Genomic DNA, 13,980 nt, shown 5'->3' on the forward strand with positions numbered 1-13,980 from the left:
CTAAAAATAGATAAGATTTACATTAAGGTCAAATATTGCACAACAACACTAGTCGAAATAAGGCAAATCGGAAATAAGGCAAATCGTCCTTATTTCAGCTGAATTTCGGCTAATAATTGACGATCGTCTGTATATCAGGTGACATTCGGCATAGCCAATTTCCGATTTCACTAGTTGAAAAAGGCCGGCCTATATTCAATTAAAAATTCGACCATGATCTACGATTAGACATTGGTCAAATAGTCTAATTAAACGTCACGCATTACACATATCAAAGTTTAAAAAAGGATCTTTATTAAACTTTCCCCTTTCATCCCTTCCTTTCACTTCACTTCGTCCCTACTTTCCCCTGTCTTTTCGTCCTTCCCCTCCCTTCCTCTATTGTCCTTTCCTTTCCCTTTCGTCCTTCCCTTGCTTTCCCTTTCGCTCTCCCTCTTTTCTTACACCTTTCTTCCTAAGGTTGCTTGCCGAAATCAAGTAGTTTAGGCCAAGGCCGAAACTTTTTTAAAACCGAAAGTTTAGGCAATTAAAAGTAAATTTGCCGAAATTATACAATGCCGAAACTTTTACCGAAAGGACGAAATTTGGCCGAAATTATTGGCCAACATTAATACTATAATTCTGGCCAGAATAATGATCGACATGTAAATTTCCTTTTTTGGAAATTCGTGTAACGTCACGTAACACAATATCATAATTTCGGCCGAATTTTAATTTTGGCCAAAATTAAGACCGAGTTTCAGCCTAATTTCGGCATTTTCGGCATTTGATTTGATTGGCTGAAATCTTTCGGAATTTCCTTTTTAGTTTTGGCAGGCAACCTTATTTCTTTTGCCTCTTTTTCTTGGAAGTAATGTAAGTTTCATTTCGAAACTTACATATTTTTTTTAATTTTTTTTTTTTTTTAATTTAAGAAACGAATTTCTTTTCATTGTTTTTTTTTTGTAGGACGCCAGCTTTAACATGAAACTGGACTTTAAGGTAAAAAACGGGAAAGTGAAGTTTTGTTAATTTAAGAAACGAACTAACGTTTCTTTTCATTATTTTTTTTTGTAGGACGCATAGGAGGACGCCGGCTTTAACATGAAACCGGACTTTAAGGTAAAAAATGGGGAAGGGGTAATGGGGTAAGGGAATTGGAGAACCAAGATTCTTAAGAATCTTGGTTTTTATTTTTTTAATATTTCGGAACGGTTACTAACCGTTCCTTTCTTTTTTATAGGTTTCGGCTTCCTGGTTCTGAAGAATGGAAAAGAACCAAGATTCGTAAGTAAACGAATCTTGGTTTAATTTTTTTTGTTTTTTTTTGTAATATTAACGAACAGTTACTAATAACCGTTTTTTTATTTATTATTTTAGGATCAGGTTGGCTTCTGAGTTCCGAAGAACAGAAAGAACCAAGTTTCGTAAGTACAAGTATGAAACTTGGTTTATTTTTTATTTTATTTTTTTTCCTATTATATGAACGGTTACTAACCGTTCCTTTCTTTTTCTTATAGGTTCAGCCATTTGGGTGAGTTTCCGAAGAACGGAAAAAAACTAAGATTCTGTACTATGAATCTTAGTTTTTTTTTTCTTTTTTTAATATTTGGAATGGTTATTACTAACCGTTCTTTTTCTTTTATTTTTTATAGGTTCGGTGTCTCGGGGAGGGGCTTCTGAGTTCTGAAGAACGAAAAAAAAACCAAGATTCGTAAGTATATACGAATCATGGTTTTAATTTGTTTTTTTTTTAATTTTATTAATGAACGGTTACTAATAACCGTTCTTTCTTTTTTTAGGTTCGCGAGTTCCGAAAAACAGAAAAGAACCAAGATTCGTAAGTATATACGAATCTTGGTTTTAATTTTTTTGTTTTGTTTAATTTTATTAATGAATGGTTACTAATAACCGTTCTTTTCTTTTTTTAGGTTCAGGTAGGCTTCCGATCTTTGGAAAAAGTAGAACCAAGATTCGTAAGTAAGTACGAATCTTGGTTTAATTTTTTTATTATTATTATTACGAACGGTTACTAATAACCGTTCTTTTCTTTTTTTTTAGGATCAGGTGGATTTCTGAATTCTGAAGTACGGAAAAGAACCAAGATTCGTAAGTATATACGAATTTTAGTTTTGTTTTTGTTTTTTTTTTTACTATTTGGAACGGTTTACTAACTGTTCCTTTCTTTTATTTTTTAGGTTTCGGGTTGACTTTTAAAGATCGGAAGAAAAGGAACCAAGATTCGTAAGTAAGTATGAATCTTGGTTTATTTTTTATTTTTATTTTTTATTATTTTGGAACGGGTACTAACCGTTCCTTTCTTTTATTTTATAGGTTCGGGTGGGCTTCCAAGTTCTGGAGAACGGAAAAAGATCAAGATTCGTAGGTATATACGAATCTTGGTTAAATTTTTTTTATTAATATTAATGAACGGTTACTAATAACCGTTCTTTTCTTTTTTTAATAGGTTTGGGTGGATTTCTGACGAATGGATGAACCAAAACCAAGATTCGTAAGTACGAATCATAGTTTATTTTATTATTATTATTTTATTATAATTTTGAATTAGCAATATTTATTTGTAATTTAGATAGATGCTAATAATAATAATATAATTATAAAGTTTTTAAGTATTTAATTAATAAATACATTTAATAAATTTGATAATAAAAATTGAAATAAATTCAGAAAAAAATAGTCCGATTTTTGTCTGATTTAAGTTTTGAAGTACATCTAATTGACTGTCTGAATTTAGTATGATTTAATTCTGATTTATGTCCGATTTAAGTTCTGAAGTACATCTGATTGGCAGTCAATCGGATAACAATCGGAATATATTTTTTGTAAAAATCAGACATATTTTAGCCGTAATTCGACCTAAAATCGGATATCTGATTTTTAGCCGATTTGCCTTATTTCGACTAGTGCAAAATATAATGGTCCAAAATTTATATATTTGATAAATAATAACTAAAAGTACTTGATTTTTAATTTTTTTTCTTATACCATCCTTTTTTCTTTTTTAAAATAAAATAGAATACTGTTAAAATAGGACCCTAGACATCTAGGGATGGTAAAGTCCTAGGTCCTGGACTTAAAGACTTGGTTCTAGGACCTGGTCTGCAGATCTTTAGGTTCAAATTTTGGACCAGAAGCAGACCAAGTCCTAAAAAGTCCTAGCCAATAAGGTTATAAGAGATCCATATATTTAAATTATATATGTATAATTTGCTGTAAATTTGATTTTAAGTAATTATAAATTATAAAAAAGTGTATTGCAATATTGCAATATAATTTTTATATTATTAAAATCATATAAAAAATGAGTTGCGATATTGGGATTCACATTTTTATATTAAATCATATAAAAAAGTGAATCGTGATACCGCAACTCACTTTTTTTATATAAAATCAATATAAAAAAGTGAATCGCGATACCGCAACTTACTTTTTTTATATAAAATCAATATAAAAAAGTGAATCGCGATACCGACACTTACTTTTTTTATATAAAATCAATATAAAAAAGTGAATCGCGATACCGCAACTCACTTTTTTTTATATTCTTTTTTTATATTTTTTTTTTAGGCATACTTCCCGGGTTACCAGAGAGTGCAATTTGCGTTTAAAATCAATATAAAAAAGTGAATCCCAATATTGCAACTCACTTTTTTTATATTTAGTTATTACTAAATTCATAAAATCTATAAATAACTTAATCAGGACCAGGTCCAGGGACTAGGTTCAGGACTGGTCCTAACAGGACCTGATCTGCAGGTCCGTTCAATAGGACTTATAGGTCCCTAGGACCAGGACTGGATCAGGATTAATCTAACCATCCCTACAGACATCACATATATAACTCACATTTGAGCTTTAGCAAATTCAATCAAAATTAGGTTAAACTCATAATTTTAGATAGAGCAAATTAATTGAAAATTAATTAAAAGTCATAATTATGAGTTTTAGCAAATTGTGTTGATTTTACAAAGTCATATTTTATATTTGAGCAAATTGGTACTTTTTTTTGAATTTAACTTATCCTTTTTTTTTTAACTTTTATTGATAATATTTTAAAAATATTAGTTTTGGAGTCAGGGTTATATTTTGGCCAAAATTAAGTATAATTCCAGACAAAATTAAGCATAATGCAGGCCAAAAACCGTTTGATTAGTTTCGCAACATTTTTTTTATTTTCAGTTTTTTGCAATTATCTCGGCATCCAGTAATCCGATTTATGCGGATTTTTTTTAATTTGTAGAGCTCAATAAAGGCTACAAAACAAAAAAATGTTCGCATAAATTGGACCACTGGATGCCGAGATAATTGCAAAAAACATGATTTTTTTTGAAATTTAGGCCAATTTGCTAAAAAGTTATACTCATATTTTGAGTTTTAGCAAATTAGTATAGATTTAAAATGTGATAATTTGATTTTTAGCAAATTAGGTCTATTTTAGCAGGAGCAAAAAGTGCTAAATTCATGCAGATCAGTTATGAGTTATATGTGATGTCTGGGGTTCTGTTAAAATATAAAAAAAATACAGTCACCCCTCTCTACAGCGAACCTCGATATAGCGAATAACATGATATAACGGATCATACAGTGTGGTACCGATTTTAAATATGAAAAAAACCTTGATATAACGAAGTTTACTATTTATTTACCGTATAACGTAGTACAAAGTAAAGTGTGTGAATTTCTTATATAAAAATGCCTCTTCGATATAACAGATTTTTTTTATAACGAATTTTTTTCAGTTATAATGAAGAATTTCTTTATAATTAAATGTAATTATTAATAAATATTGATGCATTATGACATTAAATATCACCCCTGTGTTTTATATTTAAATTATGGATCAGGATTGTATCAGGATCGTATCAGGATTAATAATTCTGGCTATTTTATTTAATATTTAGGCAGAATTACATTAATTTACATTAATTCGGTTGTATTAGGATTCGATGTGAATTGTTATTAATTTATATTTATCACAGGGGTAAGGACACTCCTAGTTAAATTAATATATCATTAATAATTTATTTATTATATAGTCAGTTATTGTTAAACAGCATTCCTACAAAAAAAAGGAATTATAATAAACATTTTTATATAGAACACTTCAGGAAGCATTCCCTATAATAAAAAAATAAAAAAAGAACATTAGTAAATGTTCTTAAACGAAATTAAAAGAAAAAATTGAGTTGTCCCACTTACTTCTTGTCTCAAGCGTTCATTTCGAAGTCCCTACAATAAAAAAAAATAAAAAAGAATATTAGTAAATGTTCTTAAACGAAATTAAAAGAAAAAATTGAGTTGTCCCACTTACTTCTTGTCTCAAGCGTCCATTTCGAAGTCCTTACAATAAAAAAATAAAAAAGAACATTAGTAAATGTTCTTAAACGAAATTAAAAGAAAAAATTGAGTTGTCCCACTTACTTCGTCCCAAGCTTCCATTTCGAAGTCCCTACAATAAAAAATAAAAAAGAACATTAGTAAATGTTCTTAAACGAAATTAATAAAAAAAATTGAGTTCCCCACTTACTTCTTGTCTCAAGCGTCCATTTCGAAGTCCCTACAATAAAAAAATAAAAAAGAACATTAGTAAATGTTCTTAAACGAAATTAATAAAAAAAATCGAGTTCCCCACTTACTTCGTCTCAAGCGTCCATTTCGAAGTCCAGGAAGTTCCCTATAATAAAAAAATAAAAAAAGAACATTAGTAAATGTTCTTAAATAAAAAAAATTGAGTTCCCCACTTACTTCTCGTCTCAGGCGTCCATTTCGAAGTCCAGGAAGTTTCCTACAATAAAAAAAATAAAAAAAGAACATTAGTAAATGTTTTTAAACGAAATTAATATAAAAAACCCCCCAGTTCCCACTTACTTCTCATTCTAGGCATCTATTTTGAAGTTTAGAAAGCACCCCTATAAAAAAAAGATTAAAAAAAATGTTAAATTATCGGTAATCAGATCAACAAGTCACATGATCTGTATAACCGATATTCCTATACCGAAGAATTCATTATACAATACCGAATAATTTGTTATAGTGTTAACGAAGTTGCTTATAACGAAGCCCTGATCAGCTGGAACCTAGGGTTCGTTATATCGAGAGAGGACTGTAGTAATAATTAATGATTGCAATTACACTTTTTAAATTAATTTTATGAGGATAAGCCATCTAATATTTATCTTTACAGAAACTTAACATTTTTAATCAATATATAATCGATATCGTTAAGTTTATCTTAACGGTATCATTTTGATATTATTTTGATATTATTTCGATATTAAATTGATATTGAAATGATAATTAAAATGATATCGAAATGACATCTTTAAATTAAACTTAAAGATGTTGTTTTGATGTCATTTCTATTATCATTTTGATATCATATCAATATCAATTTAATATCGAAATGATATCAAAATGATAATACTTTATTTTGATATCGTATCAATATTAAATCGATATTGATATGATATCAAAATGATATCGAAATGATATCACTTGAAAACTTAAAGTTTCTGTAAAGCATATTACGCAAGCAAACTGCTGAAGCATTGGGAATTACTAAAAGTACAATTAAAATTATGATATCAAATTAAAATAAGGTATAGCAGCAGTATATTCATGCTAAAACTTTACATATAAAATGTAAGTAAATAATAAACTGCCTAATAATTTACAATATTGCCTTTTTAATAAATGGAAAATATCAGAATTTTTAAAATTAATTTAAATAAACAAAGAAAAAGCATTTATTTTCTTGTTCTAAAATAGCAAAATACTATAATTATCAAAAAAAATTTTATTTCTACTTGTTACTACAAACTTTAACTAATTGAAGGTTTTTAATTAGTTGTAAAGTGTAAAATTGTAAGTTTAAGTTTTCATTCAAAATCTTTATCCATTCATGATACATTATTAAATTCATTTAAAAAAAAAAATTCCATAAGTTTTAATTAAATTTTAGATAATGGCACTTAAATATATTAAAGAATACTTTAAATATAATATAAAAAATGCACAATTAATCAATAAAAATTTAGTGGTTATAGTAATTTTAATTGATAATACACAATTTAATCTTACACTTATATTTTTATATTTCCCAAACATATATTAATTCAAATTAAATAAATAAATAAACATTTATATAATAAAAAATTTTTTTATTGGCATTTTGTTGAGGTATGAATCTTTTTGCACTGGCCCATATCTTTTATATCATCCAGAAACTTGAAAAAACTATTTTAAAAAAAAGAAAAAAAAACAATTTTAAAATAGTATTCCTAAAAATAAAAAAAACTTTAAAAATTGTTTTTACTTGCTGATATCCTATATCCATAATAATTCAAAAAAAATGCTTTTTATGTAGCTGCTATTTGGTTATACAATTTCAACTATATGACTTATTAAGAAATTATATAATAAGTTTATATAAAATTAGATCCCTGCAGTATTATATGTATTCTTTGGAATCCTGTTTAAATTCCTATTCTCTACATTTATAATATAGTAAAGAAGCCATTTTACATCTTGAATTTATTATAACAAGTTAGCAGGATTTGATTGGTTACTTTGTTAAAAAATTATTGCTAGGCATCACGTAATTCATTATATCAGGCGAGGTGAAATCCTAATGGTCATCTCATCTTAACTGTCACCCAATCCTTCGATCACGTGTCAATGCATAACGCCGGCCGAGTCTGAAGAATTTTCTGGGTGCCATTGAGGTAGACGGGTAGTTCGAATGCATTTGTTAAATTATCTAAATATTAACCTTGTCAGTTGCATTATACTGATAAGTAGGAGGTAAGTTAAAAATATTTATTTGAATATTTATTAAAATAATTATAAACTTTCATATTTATTATTGATACAAGCGTACTGTACAAATTTCCTTCTATTTTTAAATAAGTTGTATTCACTTGCTCTAAAAGTCTCAAAAATTTGTATATTGCCTTCAGCAATAAATGAATTTACTCATCGAAACATATCTATAAATAAAGTATTTTAGTTATCGAAGTCAAATTTAAAAGTAGTTCTATAACTTTGACCAGTTTGCATATTCCTTGCAGTAGCAATAATTTCCATTTTTCCAAAAGTTATTCCAAGCTTAACATTTCTATCAGTACCTGAACCAGGAAGATCAGTGTGAAACTTCCCTAAAAGCTCCATACCAGGATCATTCCGATATTCTCCATCATATTCTTTAGTGTAATATAATTCATTATCCAACCTTCTTTGATATGAATATAACGGACTACAATATGTCTCGATTTCTTGATCAATATCTATTTTAGTACCACGTCTAGCTAAACAATGAAATTTTTCAATATAGCCACCAGAGGCTTTTCTATGTTCCGGATCTCCTTCTTTCTAAATAAAGTTACGTTTGATTTTTAAATGAAACATTATCAAGCAAAATTATTATATTTAAAATAACCTACCCATTTAGTATGATAGATAATTCCATAAGTATATTTAAGAACTCTTGAAGAAATAACACATTTCATATTACCGTCATTCCCTATATTATTCAAATCATTTAGTTTTATCGATAATCCGTAAATTGCTGCTCCACGTGAAATTGCTGCCATAGGCTGAGTAGGTACTGAAATATTATTTACTCGATGACTAAATTCTTGTTTAATTTTTTTTTGTAAATATTTTGATTCACTAAAACCTCCAACTAAGAACATTGCAGAACAAGTTTCTTGAGCATTATCTAGTTGTGCTTTTATCAAGTGGAGAATCCTCTGGACAACAGGCTCGAATATTGATTTCATAATTTCAAAGTCAATGTCAATTACCCATTCGACTTCTTCTAAAGTTTTCCTGATATCATCATCTGTAACGTATTGTTTTAAGATTGGAACTGCCTCCTGAATATCCAATTCATACGAAAAGTCTGGATCATCCCCTGAAAAAGGAATTTTGCAATTTCTACAAAATTGCTGTATCAAATATTGCATTTGTCCATAATCATTATCTCTAAGCAAATCCATAGGTACATCTCCGAGTATTTTTCGTAAATATTTAATGAATTCGGCATCAATGAAAGTACTTCCACAAAAATCTCCGGTTCTTTCAGTTATTTCGCCCAATTGCTTATCATTTATTATTTTACGAGTTGTTAAATCTACTGTACCCCCACCGCAGTCAACTATCATAAAATTAGCTGATGTTCAAAATTATAAATAAACGAAGTTAATTATATTGTCTTTTTTTTTATTGAAGAGGAAAGTTTATTTCAAACATACTTCCTGCCCGCGCAAGATTCTGTCCTTCAAGATTTTCCATGCAATATACCGCAGCAGCTTCAGCTGAAGATAGTTAAATATCTAAATTTAGAATCTGAAGAAATGATTATAATATAAAATTGTGAAAATTCTTACGTTCTGTAGTAAATTGTAAATTTGTTGAACATTCTTCTTTGATCAATCCCGCATTAAATGCACATACTCTCATAATTGCTTTTGACTTATCAGAAAATTCTGCAGGAACGGTAATAACTAAAAGAATATTCTCAAAGTAATCAATCAATGGCCAGCGTGTTTTAATTGTATCTTTAATTACCTTGAAAAAATTATATGTGCGTACGTAAAAACATCATTCTTTAAATAATAAAAAATTGGTATTATAAGAAATATTGTACCTCGCCAATTTCCCTAAGATAGTCAGTAATAGCCTTTTTGTAATCAACTGGAAGTTTAGGTTTAACTTCATCCGATAAATCACCTAAATGTAATTTGAACAATTCAACGGGTATACTACCTTCGCTATTATCTTGCTTTCTCACTCTACGACGTTTCTTTTTAGCTAGAGCTGGTGCTCCCCAACATTTTACTTTATTATATTCGGCGTCGTATTGAAGAACTGTATTAGTTTTTAAATAACGTGTTTCACCGTGCCAAATATCATTTGAACACAGATTTCTTTCTTCACTAACATGACAATAGGCGAATCCGGAGTAGGTTGTTCCAAAGTCTAATCCAACCACAACACGGATATTACTTTCTTCAGGGCTCAATTGGTTATTATTTTCTTCAAGACTATTATTTTCTTCAGGGCTATTATTTTCTTCAGAGCTCACTTTGTCATTATTTTCTTCAGAGCCTAATCTGTTGTAATCTTCTCCGTCGCTATCTTCCTCGTCGCTATCTTCCTCGTCACTATCTTCCTCAGAGTTTAGCTGGTCGTTGTCTTTCTTAGAGATTGGTAATTCGTCATTTTCTTCCTCAGAACCTAGTTGGTCGATATCTTTCCCAAAGATTATTAGTTCTAAATTTTCTAAATAATTGTAAAAAAGAAAATTTAACTTCGTTAATTATCAGAATCAATGGTATCAAAAAATGTCTATTTAACGTCATATACCTACTTCGACTCATCTTTGATATAGTACAGTATTAATTTCTGAAAAATCGACATGATTTATAAGAATTTTGCCATATGAAATACCAAACAATGATTGGTGTAAATCAGCATAGTACGATTTACGAAAAATGGGGTGAGTGGGACCAAATTGTAACATATTATGTGATACAATAACGAATAAGACATAAAACGAGTAAGATAATGTTTCTTAAAGGGATATGTGACACTACATGTAAATTTATATTTATTTTTTTTAATTTATAATAGTAATAAAAAAAAATGCTATAAATACATTCTTAATTGAACATAATCTTCGTGTAACCTTCGTTAAAACGGGTATACTGTACATATAATGCACCTCCTGATACATTAGAATCAAATTTGGAGAAATTTAACTACAAAACTTCATGCAAAAGGGAAGTATCTTTATCTTACTTCTAATCAAAAATATCCTTAAATTACCTTCACTTTTAGCTTCAAACGAATATTAAAATTTATGTCGTTGTAATTTACCATTATCTTGGCGATTTTGGGTAAATGATGATAATCCGCAAGCAAAAAACTTTTATAAAAAAAATTTCTAATTTTTAAAGCAGAAATGTGGAGTACCAAGGTAAGTGATAGTGCTTATAAGTGAAGAATTATTCGTTATTTTCTTTTTTAAAATTAAGTTTTATTTAGCGCTTACGTAGGCAAAAAAAATATTCTTGAAGATATTGAAGTTATAGAGAGATAGAAGAGGACCCGGAGGTAATTAATTATTATTTTAGATAAAGTGATGAGGCAACTTATAATTTTATACGTTTTGGTGATGAGCTACAACTAAAGGTGCAAACTTAATGACGTGACGTAACTCTTAGTCGTCGTAGACGTAATTAGGACGTAACCCTAAGGGGAGGATAAGTTTGCACCCTTAGCTACAACAGGCTGAATATAAAAAGGTCGAAGCTCCATTAGCTTTTATATCGGAATCGCATCAAATTTAAGATGGTAGGTTTAGCTTCCTATCGAGTATCTTGCAACTTGTTATCAAGGAATTGCTTATGTTTTAAATGTTGAACAATGGAATAATGTTAACTCTGTATATGGAGATGTAAGTTAAGTTGTTTTCTTATTAACCCTATTATTATTTTTTTTTTTGAAAAAAAATTTGATATTAAATAACTTTTGATTCAGATTCAATACTCGTTAAGAACACCATCAAGAGGGAACCCACAAGGTGTAATTTTATGTGATGAATTAATATCATAATCAAAAATCTGTCGTGCGTTAAATACTACATTAATATGCTTGAATAGTGGTAAATTATCAACTTGATAAGGTATATTTGATTAGAATGAGCTGTCACTATTATTTATTAAGAAATTTCTTTATGTTTTAATAAATTTGAATAATATTGTATCTGTACATAGGACATAAGATTATTGATTGTTAGTATTAAATGATATTTTAAACTTCTGATATAATATAAGTTGTGAAGAATAGAGTTTTAGTAATTTTAATATAAATATCAGCAGTTGGGAAAATAAAGTTTGATTTTTTAATTTTAGATTCTTGATATCTTGATATGCATTTGCTTATTAATGAGTTGAATGAGTTGTGGTTCATTTATAATGTAGTAAAGAACCAGTCTATTTATTTATTTTTAATGAAGTTGTGGAGTTGGTTTAAAGATTTATTATTTAATAAACTGTTAAAAAGTCATGCCTAAAGATCTATATTCTAATATTTTTGTCAAGAATGTATAGATTGTCCTATTGTATGAAATCTAAGGAGTTAGCTCTGAAATATTGCTAGTTGGTCAACTTTATCATTGTAATTGTCATTAACATATACTTTATTTGATAAGTAAATAATATAAGTTTCTATATTAAAAAGTTTTTAATTTTAATTGACATCTAGTACTATGATGAAAATAATTGTTGAATATATATACACAATTCACAGAATCTATATATATCCGTATTAATATTAGAGAAGTGTAATTAAAGTAATAAAATAGCACTGGTCAGAATAGTCCATTTCGTCCAAATTTCAAATTGATGAATGTTGGACGCAAAGTACAGTTTGCCTGCCATTTGGCAATCACAAATCGGCAAAAATTCATTAAAAAATTGGAAATAAACTATTCGTTAACCTTTTACTAGTCATTTGTCCAAATTTAAAATTGCCAAATATTAGCAAAATTGAGTCTAATTTTGTCCAATTATTAATGATTTTTATGTATTTAGCTTATTTTTAATTTTGTAATAGCAATCAATTAATTATATTTTATTATTTCACTTTATTAAAATTACATATTAAAAAGTATTATATTAAATTTCTAATATTTACAGTATTTGTCTATTTACATCTACCATCTACTATCTACCCATTGTCAACCATCCATTGTCAACCATCCATCATCTACTTATATATTAAATTTATATATAATATTACTATTGTAAAAAAATAGTATTTCATTAACATTTTTGCTAGTAATCAAATTATTTTATTTTTATTATTTTAAAATTCGTTTTTATTTTCTTTATTTTATAACAATAAATTTTTTTATTATAATTATAATTATCTTAATATTATAATAATTATTTTCTATATTTTAACTTCAATTTTTTAATCTTTAATTATCAGGAAATTTTTCCAAATAATATATAATGATATATATCATTTTATTGATATTTATTACATTATTTATAAAATGTGATATTTATCGATAATAATCATACTTGTCAAGTAATATTAATAGGATAAATCAGATTAAATTGACAATAATCATCTATATAGTTAAAAATTGATATTTATTCCTATTGTTAAAATCAATAATTATTACTACAGGTTAAATAGTGTTAAATTATTTATAGTTAAATGTTATATTATTTCACTATTAAACAGCATTATATTTTTTCATTATTAAAAATGTTATTTTATTATTTTACTTAATAATGATTACATTATTTAATCTATATTAAAAATTTATCTAATTACTTTGTTATTCTTCTTCAATTCCTACAAAATAAAAGCAAAAGAATTGTTAGTAAACAATTCCTAATAAGAAAATATAAAAGACAAAACTAAAACAATAAAATTTTGCAGAAAAATTTACTATTTTTAAACTATAATGCTTTTATTGAATCCTTCAGAATCTATAAAAACATAACAAAAAAATGTTATTTAATGTTTTTATTACTAAAAAAATAAAAATATGATAAGTTTTGCAAAGAAATTTATCATTTCCAATTTCTAGTATTTAACTAAAACCTGTAAATAAAACTTACAATTAAGAGTTGAAAGAAATATTAAAATAGTTGTAATTTAAAAAAATTAAAATGTTTAAGTTTTACTTTATAACGAAACTTACCTAAGTATCTATTGTTCAGTAATATCACTTAAAAGTCAAAACCTACAAAAAGAAATATTAGAAATTGTTACTATTAATATAAACAAAATAAAAAAATATTATAAATCCTCAAAAATCTTATAAGAAAAAAAAAATGAAATGTTAGAAAATACTTCTATTAATAAAATAAAAAAATTTAGTTTTACAACATAAATATTGCAAAACTTACCAATTTCATATTTAAAGCTTAACATCAGACGAAACCTACAAAAAAA

The 13,980-nt window shown here is 27.1% G+C and overlaps 2 protein-coding genes across 2 annotated transcripts; both read right to left on the reverse strand.

Annotated features, from left to right (window-relative positions):
- Positions 1–5,046: 5,046 nt before the first annotated feature.
- OCT59_009820 (uncharacterized protein) lies at positions 5,047–6,007 on the reverse strand (the record flags this gene model as incomplete). The annotated part of the gene is made up of 8 exons (XM_066132629.1): positions 5,047–5,118; positions 5,200–5,229; positions 5,312–5,340; positions 5,422–5,449; positions 5,528–5,557; positions 5,746–5,785; positions 5,869–5,876; positions 5,996–6,007. The coding sequence occupies 8 exons, from the start codon at positions 6,005–6,007 to the stop codon at positions 5,047–5,049; spliced, it is 249 nt and encodes an 82-aa protein (XP_066000254.1).
- A 1,795-nt stretch (positions 6,008–7,802) lies between these two features.
- OCT59_009821 (uncharacterized protein) lies at positions 7,803–10,382 on the reverse strand (the record flags this gene model as incomplete). The annotated part of the gene is made up of 6 exons (XM_025330672.2): positions 7,803–8,370; positions 8,442–9,172; positions 9,255–9,317; positions 9,390–9,570; positions 9,650–10,284; positions 10,373–10,382. 6 exons carry the CDS (start codon positions 10,380–10,382, stop codon positions 8,005–8,007), a joined length of 1,986 nt encoding a protein of 661 aa, XP_025170959.1. The 3' UTR covers positions 7,803–8,004.
- Positions 10,383–13,980: the final 3,598 nt, after the last annotated feature.

Source organism: Rhizophagus irregularis, chromosome 18 (genome assembly GCF_026210795.1).
Source record: "Rhizophagus irregularis chromosome 18, complete sequence".
NCBI lineage: Eukaryota > Fungi > Glomeromycota > Glomeromycetes > Glomerales > Glomeraceae > Rhizophagus > Rhizophagus irregularis.